Source organism: Felis catus, chromosome B2 (assembly GCF_018350175.1).
Source record: "Felis catus isolate Fca126 chromosome B2, F.catus_Fca126_mat1.0, whole genome shotgun sequence".
Taxonomy (NCBI): domain Eukaryota; kingdom Metazoa; phylum Chordata; class Mammalia; order Carnivora; family Felidae; genus Felis; species Felis catus.
The window spans coordinates 80,135,099-80,156,323 of NC_058372.1; the positions used below are offsets into that span (position 1 = coordinate 80,135,099).

General features: G+C 40.8%; 1 protein-coding gene across 1 annotated transcript in view; it reads right to left on the reverse strand.

Annotated features, from left to right (window-relative positions):
- The window catches only part of MDN1 (midasin AAA ATPase 1), a 175,121-nt gene that overhangs the window by 41,092 nt on the left and 112,804 nt on the right, over positions 1-21,225 (reverse strand). Inside the window, exons 51-70 of the mRNA XM_045057836.1 lie at positions 20,206-20,338; positions 18,937-19,052; positions 17,803-17,936; positions 16,653-16,810; positions 16,313-16,433; positions 15,761-15,971; positions 15,185-15,416; positions 14,716-14,842; positions 13,467-13,637; positions 9,812-10,026; positions 9,054-9,441; positions 8,228-8,337; positions 6,698-7,403; positions 4,624-4,785; positions 4,135-4,408; positions 3,155-3,390; positions 2,315-2,410; positions 1,635-1,729; positions 858-979; positions 185-331 (exon numbers count right to left, since the gene is read on the reverse strand). Of these exons, the coding sequence (XP_044913771.1) occupies positions 185-331; positions 858-979; positions 1,635-1,729; positions 2,315-2,410; positions 3,155-3,390; positions 4,135-4,408; positions 4,624-4,785; positions 6,698-7,403; positions 8,228-8,337; positions 9,054-9,441; positions 9,812-10,026; positions 13,467-13,637; positions 14,716-14,842; positions 15,185-15,416; positions 15,761-15,971; positions 16,313-16,433; positions 16,653-16,810; positions 17,803-17,936; positions 18,937-19,052; positions 20,206-20,338 (3,954 nt within the window). The remainder of the gene's footprint in view (positions 1-184; positions 332-857; positions 980-1,634; positions 1,730-2,314; positions 2,411-3,154; positions 3,391-4,134; positions 4,409-4,623; positions 4,786-6,697; positions 7,404-8,227; positions 8,338-9,053; positions 9,442-9,811; positions 10,027-13,466; positions 13,638-14,715; positions 14,843-15,184; positions 15,417-15,760; positions 15,972-16,312; positions 16,434-16,652; positions 16,811-17,802; positions 17,937-18,936; positions 19,053-20,205; positions 20,339-21,225) is intronic.

Genomic DNA, 21,225 nt, shown 5'->3' on the forward strand with positions numbered 1-21,225 from the left:
GTTTGTATTTTAATGTTGTTCTCTGTATCTAATATGAATCACTTCAAAGTAAGAGATGACTGAAAGCGTCACATTTAAAACCTGGTATGCAATAAGATGCCTATCTTGTGAAGAATTCAAAGCCTAACCCATTTAAACAGTACAGTGTAAGAGTAAAGAAAAACACACACACACCCCTCCTTACCCTTTCCTTCAACTTGAGGCATCAACAAGACATGACAATGGAAAACCAGTAACATCTGAAGCCGTACGTGGAATTCTCCCAGTGAGGATCCCTCTATAAATGCTTGTAATGTGCTGACCAGCAACATCAGGGTCATCTGCTTATCATCTTTAAAGATTCAAAAAAGAAAACATATGCACCTGCAACCATCACTTCATATTTGTAACATGCATGCAATCTACTATGGGACACACTGGGGCACGGCAGGAAAAGAGAGACCATAATTAAAGTGAAACTCTGAAGCATAGGTAAATTCCCAGCTGATATAAAAACGGCTCACTCGGGGTATGTGTTAAACGCACTCAAAACAGATTATGAAACTGAATTATAAGGTGCTTGTTTTAAGTAGGAAATGAAACACTTTTAACTCAAGCAGGTCAACTAGTACCCAAGAAAAAACATCTTCATTTTTGCCTGTCTCTTGGATATAGAGCATAAGGAAACCTTATGACCAGCTCTCTAGACTCTGAACAAATCACGTAAACCTCTCAGAAATACCATGAAGTCCAATGATGCATCCCATGTAAAAGGAGTGGTGCGAGGAGACAAGGGAACAGGTAAATCCCACATCTGCAGCACTCTACAATTAGCCTGCAACTTCTAAATATGCAGGGAATTTATGGACAGTTGTTACCTTCCTGCTCCTCTGTTTGTTCCTGCATGTGCTTCTCAAGCATTTGGTAGATGGAGAACCAGTGCTTGGTGGATTTCTCAGTATGGCGCTTCATGGTATTATCCAAACTCATAGACCAGCAGCTGAAACATGAGAGAAGAAGCCAAGCAGGCATTTAAGGAAACCCATTTGAAAGATCTGAAACCACAGAAGCAAAAGCTAAACATTTGCTATTCTCTCCTTCCAAGTGGAGATGGAGAAGCTACCTAGTTTGTCGCCTCAGGAATGTATGCCATTGTCTCTACTGAGGTTATTTTATTTTTTAATGTTTATTTTTGAGAGAGAGAGAGAGAGAGACAGAGAGCGAGTGGGAGAGGGGGAGACAGAGACAGAATCCGAAGTAGGCTCCAGGATATGAGCTGTCAGCACAGAGCCTGATGTGGGGCTTGAACCCACGAGCTGTGAGATCATGACCTGAGCTGAGGTTGGACACTTAACTGACTGAGCCACCCAGGTGTCCCTCTACTGAGGTCATTTTAAATGCCCTATTTGTTTTTTAAGTAGGCTCCATGCCCAATGTGGGGCTTGAACTCACGGCCCTGAGATCAAGAGTCAGATGCTCTACTGACTGGGCCAGCCAGGCACCCCTAATGCCCTGCTGTTTAACTCTGTGATTACTAACTGAAAAGTACATTCTCTATCTTACTACAGAAACCCTGCAGAAGCAAACTATCAAAAGATGAACGTCCCTACAGCACAAGTTCAGGAGGGGAAGGGAAGTGACAGATTATCACTTACTTCAGTTCCAGTCTACGCCAACGAATGATCGTCTGACTGACTAAATCGAGATGTTTCCGCAGAGACAGAGCTCGACTTGCATTCTCTTCCCAATCCTAAAAAACAAAGATAAAATTTACTGCTGGGCTCTTAAATAACTCTTGTGCTGATTTATCAATAGCAATGAGTGTATATCCAGTGTATCTAGCTTCAAGTTGTTTCTAGTCACCTGACAGAATCAAGCAGAGCTGAGTTTAGAGGCAGGCAAAAAGTAAAGGATTTGGGAACCTGAGTGTGAATACGTATTGCTAGACACGTGACGCCCTCCGAAGTGCAGAGCCCTAACGTGATCGTCAGGGAAGCACCAGATAGTTCAGAGGCTGTGAAAGGACTGAGGGGATGGGACGTGCAGGCACGTAGCTGGTCTGGAGGCCCACCTGGGAACCCTGGAAGAGGGAGACTGCGGTACCAGTGGATGCTGCGTCCTACCCTTGAAAACAGGTGACACAGGCCCCTCACGTGCCCCATAAGATAATGGCTTCACCTGTAATGATCTGACCCCATGCCAGAAAAACAGAGGCTTATTCTTCTCCAACCCAAACTATAACTTTCTGTCCCTCTGGCAATAATGTTGCCCCAAGATCATTTTTTTCAATTGATTACAAACTAAAATGAGGAAGAGAGAGAGAGAATTATCTTACCTGTGCCTTTGCTAGAAGGATCTCTAAGCCATTCAGCAACTTTGAGATAGGACTGGAAAGTGGGAAACTACGAATTCTGTCTATTACAACCAGCAGCTGCAGGAAAGAAAAAGAAAACGAAGAAAAGATCTAGGCATCTCTGTGGGAATACAATCACTCAAAGTCACAGGCCACTGAAAAGAGGCCTGATGAAAGTTTTATGCAAAGTCTCTACTTCACAAGCCCCTGTGAAAGCCACAGAGGCTTTCTAGGGCTGTGGATCAAAGATAAACACTTTATCTGCTGCATTACTCTGGAAAGAAGATGGACTTTGATATGATACTCTTTTTTTTTTCTTTTTTTAAAGTTTATTTACTTATTTTTTTAGTAATCTCTACAGCCAATGTGGGGCTTGAACTCATGACCCTGAAATCAAGAGTCACATTCTCTTTCAACTGAGCCAGCCAGATGCCCCCAAAATAATAACTCTTAACCACTCTCCGCTGTTAAGAGTTACTAGAAAACTGGTTGAAGACCAGAGTGAGGTCTGCGTTAAAACTGCCAATCTTGAAAAAGCCAGGCCTTTGCTAATGTGCGTATGTGTCTGAATAAAGAGGGCAATAATACAGCAGCATTTTAACATGTCGACAGCAAACTCTGACCAACAAGTAAAATTAGCAGAATCCCAAACATCATTTATGTAACAGCAGTACAAACTGGTATGTCCATCCTGAAGTGAGTAGTGTCTCACTCAAGTGGGATTCTGTAAACCTTTGTTTATATACTGAAATGTGCACGTGACTGCCCTGGGAGATGGCAGAGACCACACCCTCAGTGTTCCCTCCTCACAGGCTGCCCTACCTGCTCAAGGGCTGGGTGTTCCGGCCAATCCTGCAGCAGCTGACTGACAGCCTCTGAGAAACCCTGAAGCACAGGTTGACAATGCCTTGCTTCTGGGACATTGGGGTGCTGGTAGAAGTCATAGGGCCCATCAGGCTTCACTATCAGATCTGAGGCTGCCTCACCAAAGAGAGTGTTATGGGAGAGGGTACAGGCCAAAAGTTGGCTGCCCAGGAGTTGGTCATTCAGTTCAGCTCCTGTGAAGTTAACATGAGTACAGTCAGTGCACTTAGTAGGTTGAGCCATCAGGTTACAAAGATGTCAAACACATGCTCAGAAACAATAACTACTAGAACTAATGAAGCAGATTACGTCACAGTGCCAATCATGCCCAAAGCAACATAGGCCTAGAGGAGCAGGACCCTAGTATCATAGTAGTATCACCAAAATCTGCCAAGTTTCTCAGACATACAGAGGAACTCAGACATTGCCTGGTTATTAAAAGAGTACAGAGTCTGGTTTGATGGATTCAAATTCCTGGCTTTTATAGCTGTCTTGGTAGACAGAAATGAAAATTAAAGCTTCCTGCCTAATATCAAGGAGTAACTAATGAGGTCATACAGGAAACTGAACCAAACAATATTCTGTAAGCTTAATTTCTGAGTTCCCAGGTTTCTCCCAATAATAAATGATGGGAAAAGCACTAAAGCTATTACAGGCAAATTAGAAATAATACTGAGGAACAAAACTATTTAAACTAAGTCCATATCCTTGTTTTTTAAATCCCTTCCTCCCAAAGTATTCAAATGATAAAAATCCCTTACTGCAGAATTTTAAATCAAGTTTTTTGAAGTAGCTGGAGTCTCTTAAGCTAAGGAAACTCCTTCGAAAAGGAATTTAGCAAAAAAATAGGGAGGTGATGACTTTAATTGTTCCCTAAGTAGTAATTACATTTATTTGTCCTCGTTTCCCAAGAGTATAACAAAAATAAATTGTCATACCCATCAGAGGGTAGAACTGTGTCACAAGAGATGCCCCAGTTTGATAGCAGGATAGAAACAGGCCAAGGTAATGCTTTGTCTCATGTGGTGGCAAAGTCTGTTGGTACCAGAGGGACCGAGCAAAGTTGAGGCACAGCTGCTGATGAATGAGCATCACGGCCTGCATTGAGCTCTGGGAGAGGAGGCCAGGATCTGAAGCTGCTCCCTCTTCTTGCCCATCTGAAGTTCCCTTCTTCTCCTCCAGTGTTGGTTCTACCAAAATATCTGCAAAATCCTGCCAATAACATTAGAGCAATTGAACTTCTAAATATCAGATTCCAGTTCTACTCAAAAAGGAAGGAGGAAAGATGTTGTGTGTACACTCAAGAAAATGAAGTAGTGACTTACATATAGATATAGTAAAAAGACTGATTATAAAACCATTCAAAGGTAACACAGGTGGCATCAAGGGAATTCATTCCCAAACAAACCCTGTTACCACCACCTGACCTTTTCATGCAGTGGGAACTGCCTTCTGAACTCCCGTTCTTCCTCCTCCTCCTCGCTCAGGGCAGTCCTGGAGTTCCTGCTCCTGTATCTGTACAAGCTGTTTTCCTGCTCAGCCTTCTCTTGGGCTATGCGTTCCTGTTCATCCCACTCATTGATAATTTCCTGAAAAGTCACAATATTAGAAAGTAATTTATTTGCTTTTGCTGAAGTACTTAAACAAAGCAAGACTTGCTATCTGTTGTTGGTTTGTTTTGTTTTGTTTAAGAGAGACGGGGGTGGGGGGTGAGGGGGTGGGGAGAGGGTGTAGAGGGAGAGTATCCCAAGCAGGCTCCACACTCAGCTTGGAGCCTGATGCATGACTCTGGGATCATGACCTGAGCTGAAATCAAGAGTCAGACACTCAACCAACTGAGCCACGCAGATGCCCCAAGATTGGCTATCTTTTATTTTCTCATGAAAATAAAAGTACTATGGTTCAAAAAGAAGTAAATGCCCACATCCAAGAAACTACATTTTAGGTATAGAGAGCAAATGAACTTTGTTTTCAAACTGTGTATCTGCAGCAACCCATTTTCCAAAGCACCCCCTTACTGTAGTGCTAAAATTTCACAGGTGTAAAAACTTGCTAGAGTAGAGCTAATGCCATTGAAAGTTCCTGTCAGGAGCTAGTAGTGTTTTGTACTAAGGACAGGCTCTGCATAGACAATGTGGGGGTTGTAATTCAGACTATACTTGGCTAACAACTCAAGCGGCTGGCCCAAGGGTTTGGGAAAGGGAAACCTGGGCTGGGGGCAGGGTGGTTGAGGTGAACCATCAGGAAAACTGGGCTATGCCTTATCAGACACTTCTTAAATTCCCTAGTACCTCTAAGATTTTAGATCCTTAAGTTGGCAAAAACTGTAAGTTAAAGAAACCATGGAGTATTGATGAAAACTGAGGAAATGAGCACCCATCAATCAGGAAGATAATTTGTGTTAAAAACCTAAGCAATTCTGCTTTCCAGAATTTGTACCCAAAGACCTAGGTATAAGACAATTTATGGTAGTGGTGGTGTTTTCCAAGACAATAAAAAGACTACATACAAAACAAATGTTCAATGATAAGAAATTATTTAAGTATCCTCGAGCGTATCCATACAATAGAAAACTGGGCAGCTGTTCAACATGATGCAGCTGAAGAATAGCATAATTATGGAAGAAAACAATCACTAAATGCTGTTAGGTTTTTTAAAGCAAAGTATAAAACACAATGAACTTTAGTAGTGGTTTACAGAACTCTAGTGATTTAAGGACCAGTCTCAGAGACCAGAAAGGGAACAGAATTGTTCTCAACTAAAGCAGCTCTTTTATCTACTACATATTGGGAAACTATTCTAAGATTTTTATTTTTAAAAGAGTTCTACTGCTAAAGGGGCACCCGGGTGGCATTCAACTTTTGATTTTGGCTCAGGTCATGATCTCATGGTTCATGAGATCAAGCCCCAAGATGGGCTCTGCACTGACAGCATGGAGCCTGCTTGGGATTCTCTCTCTCCCTTTTTCTCTGCTCCCCCCTGCTGCCCCTCCCCCACAGACCCCACTCACACACAAGCAAACACATACTCTCTCTCAAAATAAACTTAAAAAAAACAAGCCTAGAATGGGATGCACCAATATGTTAACAGTTTATACAGCTTTCAATGGTAAAATTTAGTGGGTTTTGTTTATATTTATTCTTTTAATTGTATAAATTAAAAACAAATTGCTTTCGTTGGGGAAAAAAAGTTATTTTTTTAATAAAGGTTGATACTATTACATGGCAAAACTCACCATAAATAAAATCAAAAGACAACAAAATAGGAGAAAATATTTCCAGTGTGTATCACAGATAAAGAGCTAATATCACTATTTTTTTCTAATGTCTTAAAAATTGAGGGACAAATACCCCCAAAACTAACGGCTGAATAGGAGAAAGAAAGGAACAGACACCAGATCCCACTGCCCAACCACATGGTCTCTATCTACACAGGGTACTGCCAGTGTCCTCCAGCTCCCTTTAGGAGAAGGTCAGTGCTGCCCCCTAGAAATAGGCTTACCTGGCACACATGTCTGAAGAGCTGCAGGGCCCTCTGGTCCAGCTCTCCCTTGCACAGCACATGGGAACGCAGGTAAAGGAGGGCATTCATCAGCAGCTGCTCTCGGGTAGGACAAAGTCTCTGGCCCTTGCCTTCCAGCTCCTTTCCTCCTGAGCGCTTGAGGATCAACTTCCCAAGGCCTCGAAGAACCTCCTCTGACTTCACTGAGCATAAGGCGTCTGCATGAGCATAGTAAGTGGGGAAGGTGGGGCCCACCGATGGAAAAGCCAATAGGGATGTGGCCAGGGCACCCAGCCTGTCTGCACAGACCACACTGCCATGGAATGAAGCATAGACCTCAGATGCCACCAGCCTCATGCCATGCTGCAACTGCAAGATGGATGCCTGCAGTGGGGCCACAGAATCTGGATAGAGGGCATACTCCTCGGCCAACCGCTTCCTGAACTGGTGGTGTGACTGCTGCCAGGAAGCCTCCTCCTTCAGAAGGTTTTGGGCCACCTGGGCAGACCGAGGCCCATCCATGTGGAGAGCCTGCAGGAGCCGTGTGAGCAGATCCTGAACAGCAGGGGCCTTGGCAATGCTGGTGACATAGTGGTGGATTTCCTGCACCAATGACTCATAGACAGGCACCTGGGGTCTGAAGGCCTGCTTCTTCGACAGGCTGCAGATTAAGTTCTCCAGATGATCTATTCTTTGGCGAAGTAATCTAAAGGCAAATTATCACAATATGCAAATTCTGTCAGAGACTCAGCCCTTAGTTAGGAAAACAGAATGAAGACATATCAGCTTCTAAGGAATAACATGAAGAAAATACTGACAATTATAATGTAAATGGAGAATATAGAAAAAGCATTTATCACATGCCTCACATGGTGTTACTACTCACTGAAGTAGTTGTATTACCCTACTCTTACAGACCTCTTAGGCTTTTTTTTTTTTTTAAACATTTATTTATTTTCAAGAGAGACAGAGTGTGAGTGGGGGAGGGGCAGAGAGAGAGGGAGATACAGAATCCAAAGCAGGCTTCAGGCTCTGAGCTGTCAGCACAGAGCCCGACGCGGGGCTTGAACCCACCAACAGAGAGATCATGACCTGAGCTGAAGTAAGATGCTTAACTGACTGAGCCATTCAGGCACCCCAGACCTCTTAGGCTTAAAGACATTAAGTGATCTCTTCAAAGTCTAAAGCCAAAGGCCAGGGACAGGACTGGAGCTCAGACCTGCTACATTATACAATATTTACTAAGACAACAAACGCACACAGTGCACATTATCACATCTAACTTCTGTCATGTTGAGAATAAATTCTGGTTTCAACCCTCCTGGCCTCATGAGAATCTGCCCTTCCTTTCAGAGTATTAACTTTTCCTGACAGTAACAATGGCTTTAGCATCTAATCGCCAATGTAGTTCAGAGATCTGTATCATCACCTCAAACACTGCAATTACACTGTGAAGGTCAACCTCAAAAAAAAAAAAAAAATTTTTTTTTAAGAGTCAATAAACCATCAACACAATAACTCTGCTGTTACCTGATGTGAGGATGACAGTAACTGAGAATGACTTCATCTTCTAGGTCTCTTCCAGTGTGTAGCTGGGATGAGAGGTTTCGGGTCTTCCACTCACACTGCAGCTGGTGTAACTAATAGAAAGGGAAGAAGCTGGTCTGCTGTGCTCAGCTGTGCCCACATCCAAGAGGACAGTGCCCTGGGGAAGGGTAGAGCAACTGGATAGAAGGAACCTGGGCTCCTGAATGATCCAAGAGCAAGGGATTCTGTTCCATTAACCTGGACCACTTCATCTCAGAGCTGTTAGGTGAAGGAAACTATCTTGTTTATACCACTGAATTCATGAGACTCTGCTCTTACAGTTTTACCAACTCATATACTACTTCCATATTTTGAAGAAAAATCTTATCACTATCTTTATGTATTCAGTTCCTGAATTTGCTTACAAGTTCAAATATCAAGGGATACCACATAATCTAAATCTACTTGATCCTTGAACTTGAGATAAGGAACACCAAAAGTTCAAAACCTGAGGAATACTATACCACATCTAAAGAAATTATCCAAGTCCAAATATTCAAAACTTAGCTCAGGTAGAGGGAGTCTGGACAGGAGAGATACATCAGAGGCTTAGGAAGGGCCCCTCCAAGTGCCTAAGCTTACTTAGAGGAATTCTCAAAGAGGAAAATGTAGTCTTTAGAACACACTCCCGGGAAGTCATAGGGCAGCTTATGCAAAATCACCCCATTGATGTTCTGAGCATTCAAAAGGGAATAAAAGGAGTAATATACTAAGCAAGTCCACCCAGCCAGGGATGGAGCCCATGCTCCAAACTCTCATCCCTTCATACCTCTTCCTTAGCGTACTTGAGCTTGTATTCCCTCTTCACTGCGGGGTCAAAGCGGGCCTGCGGAAGCCATGTCTGAATCTGGAGCAAGCCAAGGCTCACCCACAGGCTCCCACGCCGTGCTGGCTCGGGCAGGTCCCGCTTACCATCCCCTTCCCCAAACAAGTGGCGCAGGGAGGTAAGCAAGAGGCATAGCAGCTCTTTGGGCAGGGCCTCCTGCCCGGCCATGTCCCCAAGAGTCTGGCCCACATGCTGGAAGGTCTGCTTGTCCCCGAGCAGCAGCTGCTCACAGTTTTGCATGTATTCCTGCCGCCGGGATTCAGGGAGCAGCTCTGCCAAACCCACCAAGTGCCGGCACAGCACAAGTCTCTGGAGCTGGGAATCCGTGTATCTATAGGAACAAGGAGGCACTTAAGGGCTTGCACTACATCAAACGGCATTCCTTTCTCACACTATCATTCTTTTAGAAAATGACACAGCAGACTGCACTGCCAATACTTAGAGGTGAATTTCTCTTCTCAAGTAATCTTATATGCTTTTCTAAGTACCACTCTCTTGATCACAAGAAGATTAAAAGTGACAGAGGCACTGCCCAGCTTACGATAGCCTGTAATGGGCTAAAAATCTGCTGATCCAGCCAAAAAACACACTTGCTTTCACCCACCAAAACTAGCCACTACAGATGAAGTTCAGACTGAGGTTCTCTCACACACTCTATAGAAAAGATGGAGCTTTATAGTCTACCCAGGGGGCGAGAATACCTGAACTCTGCGACTGAAGGCACAGCCATGTTGGTCCAAAGCACCAAGCTGATATCCCGGAGCTGCTGGGCTCTCTCAACCCACTCTCCCAGAGTGACATGTGAGGAGGACAGGATGGGGAGGCCACTCACATCCCAGGGACTTGCTCTGCAGCTGCTGGTCAATACTTCAAAGCAGCACTTGGAGAAGACGGCTCTACTGAGACTGCCAGGGCCCTGATGGATGGAGAGGAGTCATGTATCTTTTAGAAGATAAGTAAATGGATTTCAACAAGCAGCACTGAGCACTTCCAAGAGAGGAAAGAGAGTAAGAAAAGGAGGTTCAGGTTGCTAGGACCAGGTAAGCCTCAAACAAAGGATAGAATGGGGTCAGGTGTTAGTAGGCTTTAAAGAAACATAGACTCCATTCTCAACGAATGAGGAACAATGGGTGCTTTAGTAATGCAAGAAAATCTTTCCAACTTGGGCATGAGGAAGACCATTTTTACAACAGAGCTACAGGCATACTGCAGGGAGACTTGGAGGCAAGGAAAAGAGTTAGAAGACAACTGCAAGAGCCAGGGACAAAGTTTGTCAAACCTGTGCTCCTTGGACTATTTACCTGGGACACTGTAATTGCTGTCCACAGCAAAAGATAAGGTGGTTAAACACAGAAAATGGGAAACACTGTAATACTCTGCAACCCCTGAGAATCCATAAGATATATCACTAAAGGCTTTGAGAAATGTTTTACAATAAAGAAATCAATTTTGAGGGGTGCCTGGCTGGGCTAAGTTGGAAGAGCATGCGACTCTTAATCTCAGGGTCATGAGTTCGAGCTCCATGTCGGGCATAGAGATTACTAAAAATAATAATAATTTTTTAAAAATCAATTTTGACAGAGCAAGGGAATAGAAGAGTCTGAAACAAATCCATGAACATCTATAGGAATAAAGTATGATAAAGGTGGCATTTCAAATGAGAGTGGAAAGGATGAATTAGTCAAACGTGGTGTTATTATGCTGCTTTTGGAAATGCTATTTGTATAGAATAAAAAACAAGTGTATACCTATCTCACAAAACAAGATATCCAGATGTAACTGAGGACTTAAATATAAAACAAATACACAAGAAAATAACGGGAAAATGGTTTTTAATTCTAGGGATAATGAAGACTTTTTTTTTAAAGCATGACATCAAAGCCAGAAAAAAGAAAGGGACTACAATATTTGAAGAGAAAACATTATAAAACTTGAGAGACAAGAGAACACTAGAAATATATTTCCAACCTTATGGTAGATAAAGGTTTAATATACATATCATGTAAAAAGATCTTCAATAAGAAAATGGCGATAAACTCAATTTTTTTAACAAAATAAGTAATAAACATGACTGAAAACTTCAGAGAAGAAAATATACATGTGTAAAGATGTCTGATCTCAAAAATAATCACAGCAGCACAAATTCAAATGATATTTTTTAAACTGAATAATTGGTAATAATTAAAAATGTTGCTAACACCTAGTGTGCCAAAGATATAAGAAACAGGTTCTTGTAAACATACGAATAAGTAAAACTGTGCTCTAGTCCTAAGTTCTCCTGTGGTCACCCAGAACTTTGTGACCTCCCTCTTTATGAGCTCCTAGCATGTTTAAAAAAGTAAAAAACACACCCTAATGTTTATGGCAGCATTATCAACAATAGCCAAATATTGGAAAGAGCCCAAATGTCCACCGACTGATGAATGGATAAGGATGTGGGGTGTGTGGGTGTGTGTGTGTGTGTACACCTACATACACATACCCATGCACACAATGGAATATTACTCGGCCATAAAAAAGAATGAAATCTTGCCATTTGAAATGACATTGATGGAGCCAGACAATATTATGCGAAGCGAAATAAGTCAGAGAGAGACAAATACCATATGATTTCACTCATACGTGAAATTCAAGGAACAAAACAAATGAACATGGATGGGGTGTGTATGAAAAAGAGAGTTAAACCAAGAAACAGATTCTAGAGAACAAACTGAAGGTTGCTGGAGGGGTTAGGGGGGTGGGGAGAAGGGGGGCATTTTCTGTGAGGAGCACTGGGTGCGATATGCAAGTGATGAATCACTAAATTCGACACCTGAAACTAATATAATATTACACTGAATGTTAACTAACTGGAATCCAAATAAAAACCAGGAAAGAAAAAAAAAAAAAAAAGGTAGTAACAAAAACCACCTGCCCAGACATTCTCAGAATAGTCATGAATCTCTTTAACTATGCAGACATTCTAACCAATGATTAAATTCCAGTTCTTGTAACATATCCACAGAAATACTAGGAGAAAGAGACAAAGATTTATGCAAGAGTAGTTGATGCAGTTATGCTTGTTATAGGAAGGAGGAAATAAAGGCAAGAAACCTCAACATTTATGAATAAGCAAGTGATCAAATAAATTCCAGCAACTAGAACAATGGAATACCTTAAAAAGAATAAGCTGGAATGACATGTTTCCATGACATATTATGTGAACAGAGAAAGTGATCTTATTTTTGTTTATGTATACATTTAATGCAAAATACATGTAAACAAGAAGTAAAGAGGAGTTATTTCTGCAGAATTCTGATATATATACAGAGAGAGAGGGAGAGGGTGAGGGAGGGAGAAGAGGGAGACAGAGAAAGTGAGAGCACACATGAGCGCCGACCCTTGAACAACGCAGGGGTTAGGGGTACTAACCCCCTCCCATACAATAAAAAATCCATGTATTTAACAGTTAACTCCCCCAAACTTAACCATGTACATTACAGTAGAACAAGACACCACAGGTCTTCTCATCCTCACCCAAAGTTAGCAAAGCTGGATCCTAGAGTGACGTTCACTACTTGCTTCTCTACCCAAGAGTGCAGAATCTCCTTCCAAGTACAGTCCAGAGAAAGGCAAAGAACCACAGACAGCACCCACCCTGCTGTCCCCTCTGCCACCAAGAATCCTGCCTAGTACTTATCCTGCCCTGATGTTTTCCTGAATTCCTTATCCCAGGAGGGAGGCAGGTTCTCATTCTGTGGTCCTGGGCCAACTCTGGCCAGTGACTGGCCCTGCCAACCCCCCACCTCTGCCCTGCCTGGCTCCTTCACACCTCTCTCAGTTGAATACCATAGGTAGTGGGATAAGGAGTGCCAGTATCAGGTGATAGCCCTGTTGTTACAGCCTTCCTGCATCCTTCCTCCATCTTCCTTTTGCATCTAGTCATTTGGCAACTTCTACCTTACTTTTCAGTCACAATATAAAATATGTATTTATCGGAAAAAAGTCCACGTGTAAGTAATCCCATGCAGTTCAAACCTGGTGTTAAGGGTCAACTGCATATATACATACGTATACACACAAACATACACATTTCTATACTGTTAAAATATTTTGTAACTAGGAAAAATGGTATTTTAATTAGAGAAGAAAATGAAGACCTTTTAAAGGAAACTTTTTTTTTACTTTAATTCAGAATTTCCCAAATGATTTAAGACAGAATCTTTCTTTTGAAGGTATACTTCTTAACTTCCTGCAGGAAACAAAATATTGCCATCACTTATTTAGTCACTGCTCTGTCCTAGGAATAAATGTTTGTTGCTAGATCAAGAAATTTTTTCCACTATCAAATATTTTTATGACTTTATGCCAACAAACCTTCAATGTGGAGTCCAAAAGGGACTTGGGCATCTCCCTCTGCTGTACACCAGGCAGAGGGCTCCACATTAGCCAGTACTCTGGATTTGTAGTAACAGTACTGCTCCAGAAAGACATAAATGTGGAATTAAATAAGTCAGACCACAAGGAAATAATTTCTTCAGTAGACACCTAGAGATAAATAGATAAGAGCACATTTGAGAAAAATCCATAAATCAAGTTATGAGGTCTCTCTTTTAGAAGACTTATCTAAAATTAACATGGGTTTAAAGATATTAATTCTAATATTGCTGATTTTCTGCCACCCGGTCATCTTGGTTAAGTCATTTATCCTGTTTATAATTTTATAAAACGGAGATCTGCCTTTAGAAGGTAAATGAGAAAATACAAGTGAATCAAACAATTATAATGTACCAGCAAAACAGATAAATGAATAAAACATCATTAGAATATAAGTAATGAACGGCACTTGGGTGGCTCAGTCGGTTGAGCATGACTCTTGACTTCAGCTCAGGTAATGATCTCACAGTTCGTGGGTTCAAGCTTTCAATGAACCCACCTCAAGCACTGCTTGGGATTCTCTACCTCCCTCTCTGCCCCTATCCCGCTCTTTCTGTCTCTCTCTCAAACTAAACATTAAGTAATTAAGTTGACTATAGTTTGCCACCATTCATATTCAATAGCTATTCTCGGAGGAAAGAGTAAAACACTCTCATGATATATTTTTACATAAACAATAAAAAATAAATATTTTAGCCTCATTTAATGGAAACCAAATAGAATGATTCTGTGATAAGAGGTGAGAAATACCCAGGTAATTACTGCAAATGACATTCAAAATTTTCCCTTTTGAAAGTTAATTCAGATAAGACTAGAGTTTACAACATGGGATTGCAAAATTTTTATTTTATTTTATTTATTTTTTGAACTTTTTTTTTTAAAAACCTTTACTTATTTTTGAGAGCGAGAGAGACACAGCATGAGCAGGGGAGGAACAGAGAGAGGAGACACAGAATCCAAAGCAGGCTCCAGGCTCCAAGCTGTCAGCACAGAGCCCGACGCAGGGCTTGAACCCACGAACTGCGAGATCATCACCTGACCTGAGCCGAAGTCAGACACTTAGCCACTCAGGCACCCCGGGATTGCAGAATTAAATAAATAAACCATTCTGCAACCAGTCTGCCACAGAAGGTCTAACTGGCTTATAGTATAAAGAAGGCTTATTTCCCTTTTTGGTTTTGGTTTTTACCTTCTGATGGTGCAGTAAGTACCAAAAGGCTTGAAGCTCTTGTGGAGCAATTGGTGTGTGCTTAAGACAAAATAGGATGTGAGGACTTCTCTCCTTATCTGTCTGGGGTTGCTGATTTTTGCTGGACCTGTTTCAAAAATAAAGAGAAAGAGAGGATGGACTATAGGCTATCAATAAACTGCTAAAAATCTGTTATGTATGGGAAGATGGAACACACAAAACTTACAGTGCGTTTACTGAAACACAAAGAAGCAATTCTGTTGGAAAAATACCTAGTAACTTATAGAGGTGGAGTCAAAACAGGCAAAGAATCTTCAAGAAGTTACAGCTTTCCAAAGTGGCAACTGACTTCCCTCTGTTTCAGTAAGACTATTCCCCTTTAAGACAAGTCTATGCTTTGTTTCACACGTAGCATACGTAGAATAACCTAACAACAACAAAAAAATCTCCCCTGAGGAAAATGGCTTACCTTCTTAGGCAAGCTTGTGTCATAAAATCAGCTGTCACTTTGTACTGCCAAAGCAGAGCCAGGTACTCCATTGCAGGCCACAACTGAACACTCCTGGTGAGTTGGATTAAGGAGGTAAAGTCTGGTTGGAACAGGGAGGAAGCTTCATTGTGCTTTTTCTCCAGAAAACCAAGTGAAATTCCTTTGGCTTTTAGTTCTAAACAGTGAGCATTCACAAGATCCTTCAGCTCATCTGGACAAAAAGACACAAGTGATATTACAGAATAATGGTCAGTAGTATAGGCTCAGATTCCCAAAACTAGTTACGTAACTGTGAGCTTAGCCTGAGCTTGAGTTTTATACCTGTGAAATGATATTATTACCTGCACAATTCTAATGACAGAATTAAACAGTATATGTAAAGTTCAGTTCTATGCCTGACGCTTATTTAACGACGGTTATAGTATACAAAAAAAAGGAAAAGAAAAAAGAAACAGAAAAAAAGAAAAGCTATGTGAAAAACTTAAAATTTATTGGCTGCAGAGCAGCAGATACTTTTAGAGCAACTGTTAGCAGGATAACTCTAAAGCAGATTACCTGGGTTGACATCTTCCAGAATATTAGCTCTGAGGACCAGCCCCCACGCCTGCAAGAGACTTTTCTTTAAAGTCCATTTAGAAGCAACCACTTGGAGATGATTAACGTCTTCCCACCATCCGCTTTCCCCAAGGGCAGGCATCCACTCCCTGATGGCAAGTGCTTTGTTAAGTACTTTCAATTGAGAAAAACACTCTACCACCAGCTTGTTCTGAAACAACAAAACCCAGGAGAATCTATTACAGAGGAGAAATGCAGATTTTAGCAGTCTATTCATGTCTCAAAAATTTTTAAATATTTCCACAATTCTTCTAGAAAACATAAGGTTTGTCTATTGTTGCTCTCAGGAGATTTTACAATAATCAAATTAAAACTCTATCCAGACTTAATACTCTCAAGAATAAACAAAAATGTTAACACTTAACAAATCAATTAAGAGTATTCAGCAAACATTTATGAGTCTAGATGAATGGCAGTTCCCATGTTACAGAACTCCAGATTTGAGCATAAGAGCTCAAATCTTTGTGTTTGCTACATGTTTCCAAGTTGTACCTTAAAAGGAAATGGCCGTCCCAGGAACTTTTGCAACTTCTTTACACCAGTGAAGCCGCCAGTTGGGCTCCCCAAGCAATTCTGAATATGTTCTGAGACAGTCTGAACTTCTTTGTAGTATCTGTAAAGAAGGGAAAAGGCGCAGAGGGATGTAAGAAAAGGGGGAAGTGCTGGATAGTAAGAGACATCATTTAACATTTTATATTTGATTTCCATTCACCAAAAGGCCATGGGAATAAGCCAAAATAAAGCAAGAAGAAAGTTTCAATTCCAAACCCTCTTCTCTTTATCATCATCAGTACTATAGACATTGAGTTATTACTCCAAATAGGAGTCTTACTTGTCTTCATGGTTCATTAGGAGTTGAGGGATCTGACGGACCAGATGTTTTAAAACCCAGTGCCAATGAAGGGCGAGCAGGGCCAGGCCTGAGGCATCCACTTTTACTGTGTCAGCTATGGTCCAAAACCGGTCCCGCCACCGCAGGGAATCCAAGATCTAAAAACAGAGCAAACCACGCTCACAAACACCTCTCAGTAAGACACAGATTTCAATTGTTAATCAATACTCAACATACACCCATGAAAGGTGTAGCATTCAGTTGAAATAGTTTTAGGGACATTAAAGCAGTCAGAGAAGACAAAGATTCTCCCCCCAAGTACTTAAAGTTCAGAACTACTTCCTTAGGGAAAATGGAATTATTGAGTCACATGGTAAGTGTACATATAGTTTTATAAAAAAACTGCCAACTTTTCTTATAAAGCAGCTGCATTCCAACCAGCAGCACAGGTGAATTCCAGTTGTTCTGTTTCCTTGCCAATACTTGCTACTGTTAGTGATTTTAACTTTAGCCATTTTGGTGCATGGCACCTCACTTACATTTCTTTGATAACTAATGATGTTGGAATTTTTGAAGTTCTTACTGGACATTCATGTATCTTCTGAGAAGTATCTATTCAAATTATCCTGCTCATTTAAAAAGTTGGGTGGTGTTATTAGTTTGCTTGTATAATTTATGGTATCTATAATCTAGAATTATACTTTTATGTAATTTACATACAAACAAAATAGAGCCCAATTTTCAAGTTTCTCCCAGTGTTTTCATTTTCTTAAAGGTATCTATTAAGAAAGTTTTTTGGGGAGACTCTTAAATAGGGAGAACAAATTTAGGGTGGGAGCAAGGGAGAAGAAGGAAATACAAAAGAATATGAGGAAAGGCTCAAGGATATTGTACATGTTCATTATCGTGGTAATGGCTTCAAAGGTGTGTACGTGTCAAAACATAAAATTGTACACTTCAAATATATGCTCTGCATGATAGGTCAGTTGTATACTCATTAAGCTTTAAAATATGTATATATATTTAAAACTGTTAAGAACTAAATTTCTCAAATAATATTGGACATATAACAACATTGTAGTTTATCTCACCCTTAAGAGTCTTAAACATTTGTCTTGGCACAAAAATTAATATAGATACATTTCCTCACCTCCATGACACTGACATCAGACACCATCCCCTGGGAGGACTGTACCCAGAGCAGGATTAGTGCATCACCAAGTTCAAAAAAAGCAGCAAGATTGACCACAATTTCATGGGGCAGGCTGTGATAGCTCTCTGGATCTTGGAGTTGACATAAATAAGAACATTCCATCAGATTTAAATTCATCTCTAGATATTTTCAAACTCAACAGTAATATGAACTTAACTGCATCTCCAGTACAGTCAATTTTGAAAGGTCACAATTGAAAGCAAATTCTTAGCCTACCATTATCATATTAAACATAACTGATCAGGTATGTACACCTATAGATGTTTATAACCTCTTACTGAAAAATGGAAATTACAGAGCATTAATGCATATTTTATACAAGTACTTCTTTAAATACAAAACAAGATGTGTATATATGTGTGAATGGATGAAGAGCACAGACAGGTGAGAAGATACAAATCAATGTACTATTGGGGCGCTGGTGGCGCAGTCGGTTAAGCGTCCGACTTCAGCCAGGTCACGATCTCGCGGTCTGTGAGTTCAAGCCCCGCGTCAGGCTCTGGGCTGATGGCTCAGAGCCTGGAGCCTGTTTCCGATTCTGTGTCTCCCTCTCTCTCTGCCCCTCCCCCGTTCATGCTCTGTCTCTCTCTGTCCCAAAAATAAAAATAAACGTTGAAAAAAAAAAATTAAAAAAAAAAAAATCAATGTACTATTAACAATAACTGCTTCAAACGCAGACTTCTATCTTTTCAATTAAAAAAAATAAAGGATGAAGAAAGAACCTATAACCAAATACTTAGCAGCATGAACTTTTTGAGCCAACAGATCTAGATTTCAAACTCTAGCTCTGTTACTTGCTAGAGATGTGACCTTGAGCATCTCTGTGCCTCCCTTTTCTCTTTCACAGCATGGGACCTACACCACATAAGGTTGCTATAAAAAGTAAGTGAAATCAAAGACATGTAAAAAGCAGTTAGGTGTTACTACTGAATAAGGGGATGTGTTTAAAATCAGTCCAGCAAATCAAAAGGAAATTAGTGAAATGGCAGCAGCTGCTCAAGGTCTCTTCACTTTAGAGACATGATGTGATCAGGTGCATTAACTCAAGAATACAAAAAGGAAACCTCTCACCTTTATGGAATTCAAAGGACATTCTCAAAACACTATTTCTTAACTTTTTGCCACCAACAGAAACCAAATTTGCTTCAGTAAATATCCGTTTTTCCCGGTCAAGATATATGATTGTCCTGAAATGAGATTTAATAACATAATAAGTAGTATTGGTTATTGGTGAATACTGCTTTGCAATCACATCCTCTACCTGCTGAAATCTTGAGAACATCAATCTCCTTCAACCTGCCATTCCTCTCCAGCCCCTGAAAATTCTGGACTAGAGACATGGAGGTGTAGTGATGACAACTGAGTTGGTGGTAGCACGGGGCAGAAGACACATGGCCTGGAAAAGCTGCACCTAGGAAGACTGCCAGGCCTCACTCTTGCTCTGCCATGATCTGACAAACTGCACTGTGAACTCTTAAAAGTGGCCATTATAAAATTAATCTCTGGTGTTAGAAGTTACCAGGGGAGGAACAAGGGGAGGGGAGACAAGGGGGCCTTTGAGGTGCTAGTTCACATCACATGCATGAGTTCACTTTGTGAAAATTCATCAAAACCAAATATGCTCATTATTAATAACAGTGTACTTTTCTGTAATGCACATTATACCTCATCATAAAATTATTTTTAAAAACCTATTACATTAACACTGATGGCTAATTAAAAAAATACTCTGACTCTTGAGAACAAACAGAGGGTTGCTGGAGGGGTTGTGGGAGGGGGGATGGGCTAAATGGGTAAGGGGATCTACTCCTGAAATCATTGTTGCACTAACTTGGATGTAAATTAAAAAATAAATTATTTAATTAAAAAAAAATACTCTGGCCATTACATTAAATGTGAGAAAAGACCAGCTTATATCACAATTAAGTAAATTTATATGTTGAGTGTGTGTGTAAGCATGCAGGGGCTACATATCTCTGCAGCATTTGAGGATGGAAAATGATGTGGACACAACACTGAGGATAGGACCTACGAGAAAATGAGCACGTGAAAATGGGAGGAGCTGCCAAGAATCATGAACAGAAAACAATAGAAACATAACTACCCTATGATAAAGGATTAATTGTAACATAAACACAACATTAAAGTTAAGCTAGTACCTCTTAAAGCATCTTGTTAAATTATTAAGAACTTGAAAAATTTATAGGCATTTTGACATCAGAGTCAGAATTACTTCACTGAGCACGGAGCATGATGTGACAGAGTTTAGAAAAGGCATGATCTGTGAAGCTATGCTGTACAGTGAGGCAAACAGTGCCCAGAATAGCAGGCTTCACCTACTTGTTTGCAACAGACTCTAAAAGGGCAAAGAGCTGCTCAGGCTGATCGGTTTGTGGGTCAAAGTCCATCGAATTTCTAATGATGTCCAAAGCCTGTATATTCCACCGGGGGTCCAAAGGGATCACAAATTCATCTGGTTTAAGAAACAAAAAAATGAAATTTTGGAGTTAAACTCCTTGCCTAGCAAATTTCAGTTGAAGACTTTTCTTGGTCCTAATTTGATCACATTGAGTCCTGATGGGGAAGACAAAGAACAGGAAAATGCTGGTTTCAGCCCATAATACTAGAAAAGTAAGGTTCAACTGCTTCTACACTATTTCCTTTCTAAATGCAAAATTTCTACTAATCCTGAAAATTCATTCTGCTTTAGGACGAAGGTAGTTCCTGTTACAGCATAAGCATTATGACCAATACATTCACCTGCTCAGGTCCCACAGTGGGTCAGAAAAGAATCCATGAGCTTAATCACCCAACCTGTGCTCATTAACTGCAAAAAAACTAACTTACATGGTGGAAAAATGAATGAATATATTTCTCATTGTTTGCTTTCAGTAAGAAAAACAACTCAAGATTATTTCGCTTAAAAGCCAAAAGCCATTTCTTTACAATAAAAGACTATGGTGTTTGCTGCTACCTCACACTTCTTTGGCTTAAACTTGACACTTCTTTTGTAAAGCAGCAGTGCTCAGATCTGACCCCTTTCCAGAGGTTGTGAGAACCCAGGGAAGGGAGGTAAGACAAAACAACGGTAACATTACGTTGAAGATGGCTGGGTAGGTCAGTGGAGCACAAGGTTTAACGGTACCCACCATACAGTAGACTAACAAATGCCTACTGTGAACAGCAAAGTACATGAAAGAGGGAGCGCGTGTTCCAAAGTCCAGGAAGACTACACAATCCAGAGCTACACATTTGAAAAGGAGGACAAAGGCATACCTAGTATGTTCCAATAATGGGCAAATGATATCTGCTTAAAAAGGGAACCTACTATTCTACTCTAGAACTGTGTTCCCAATAACC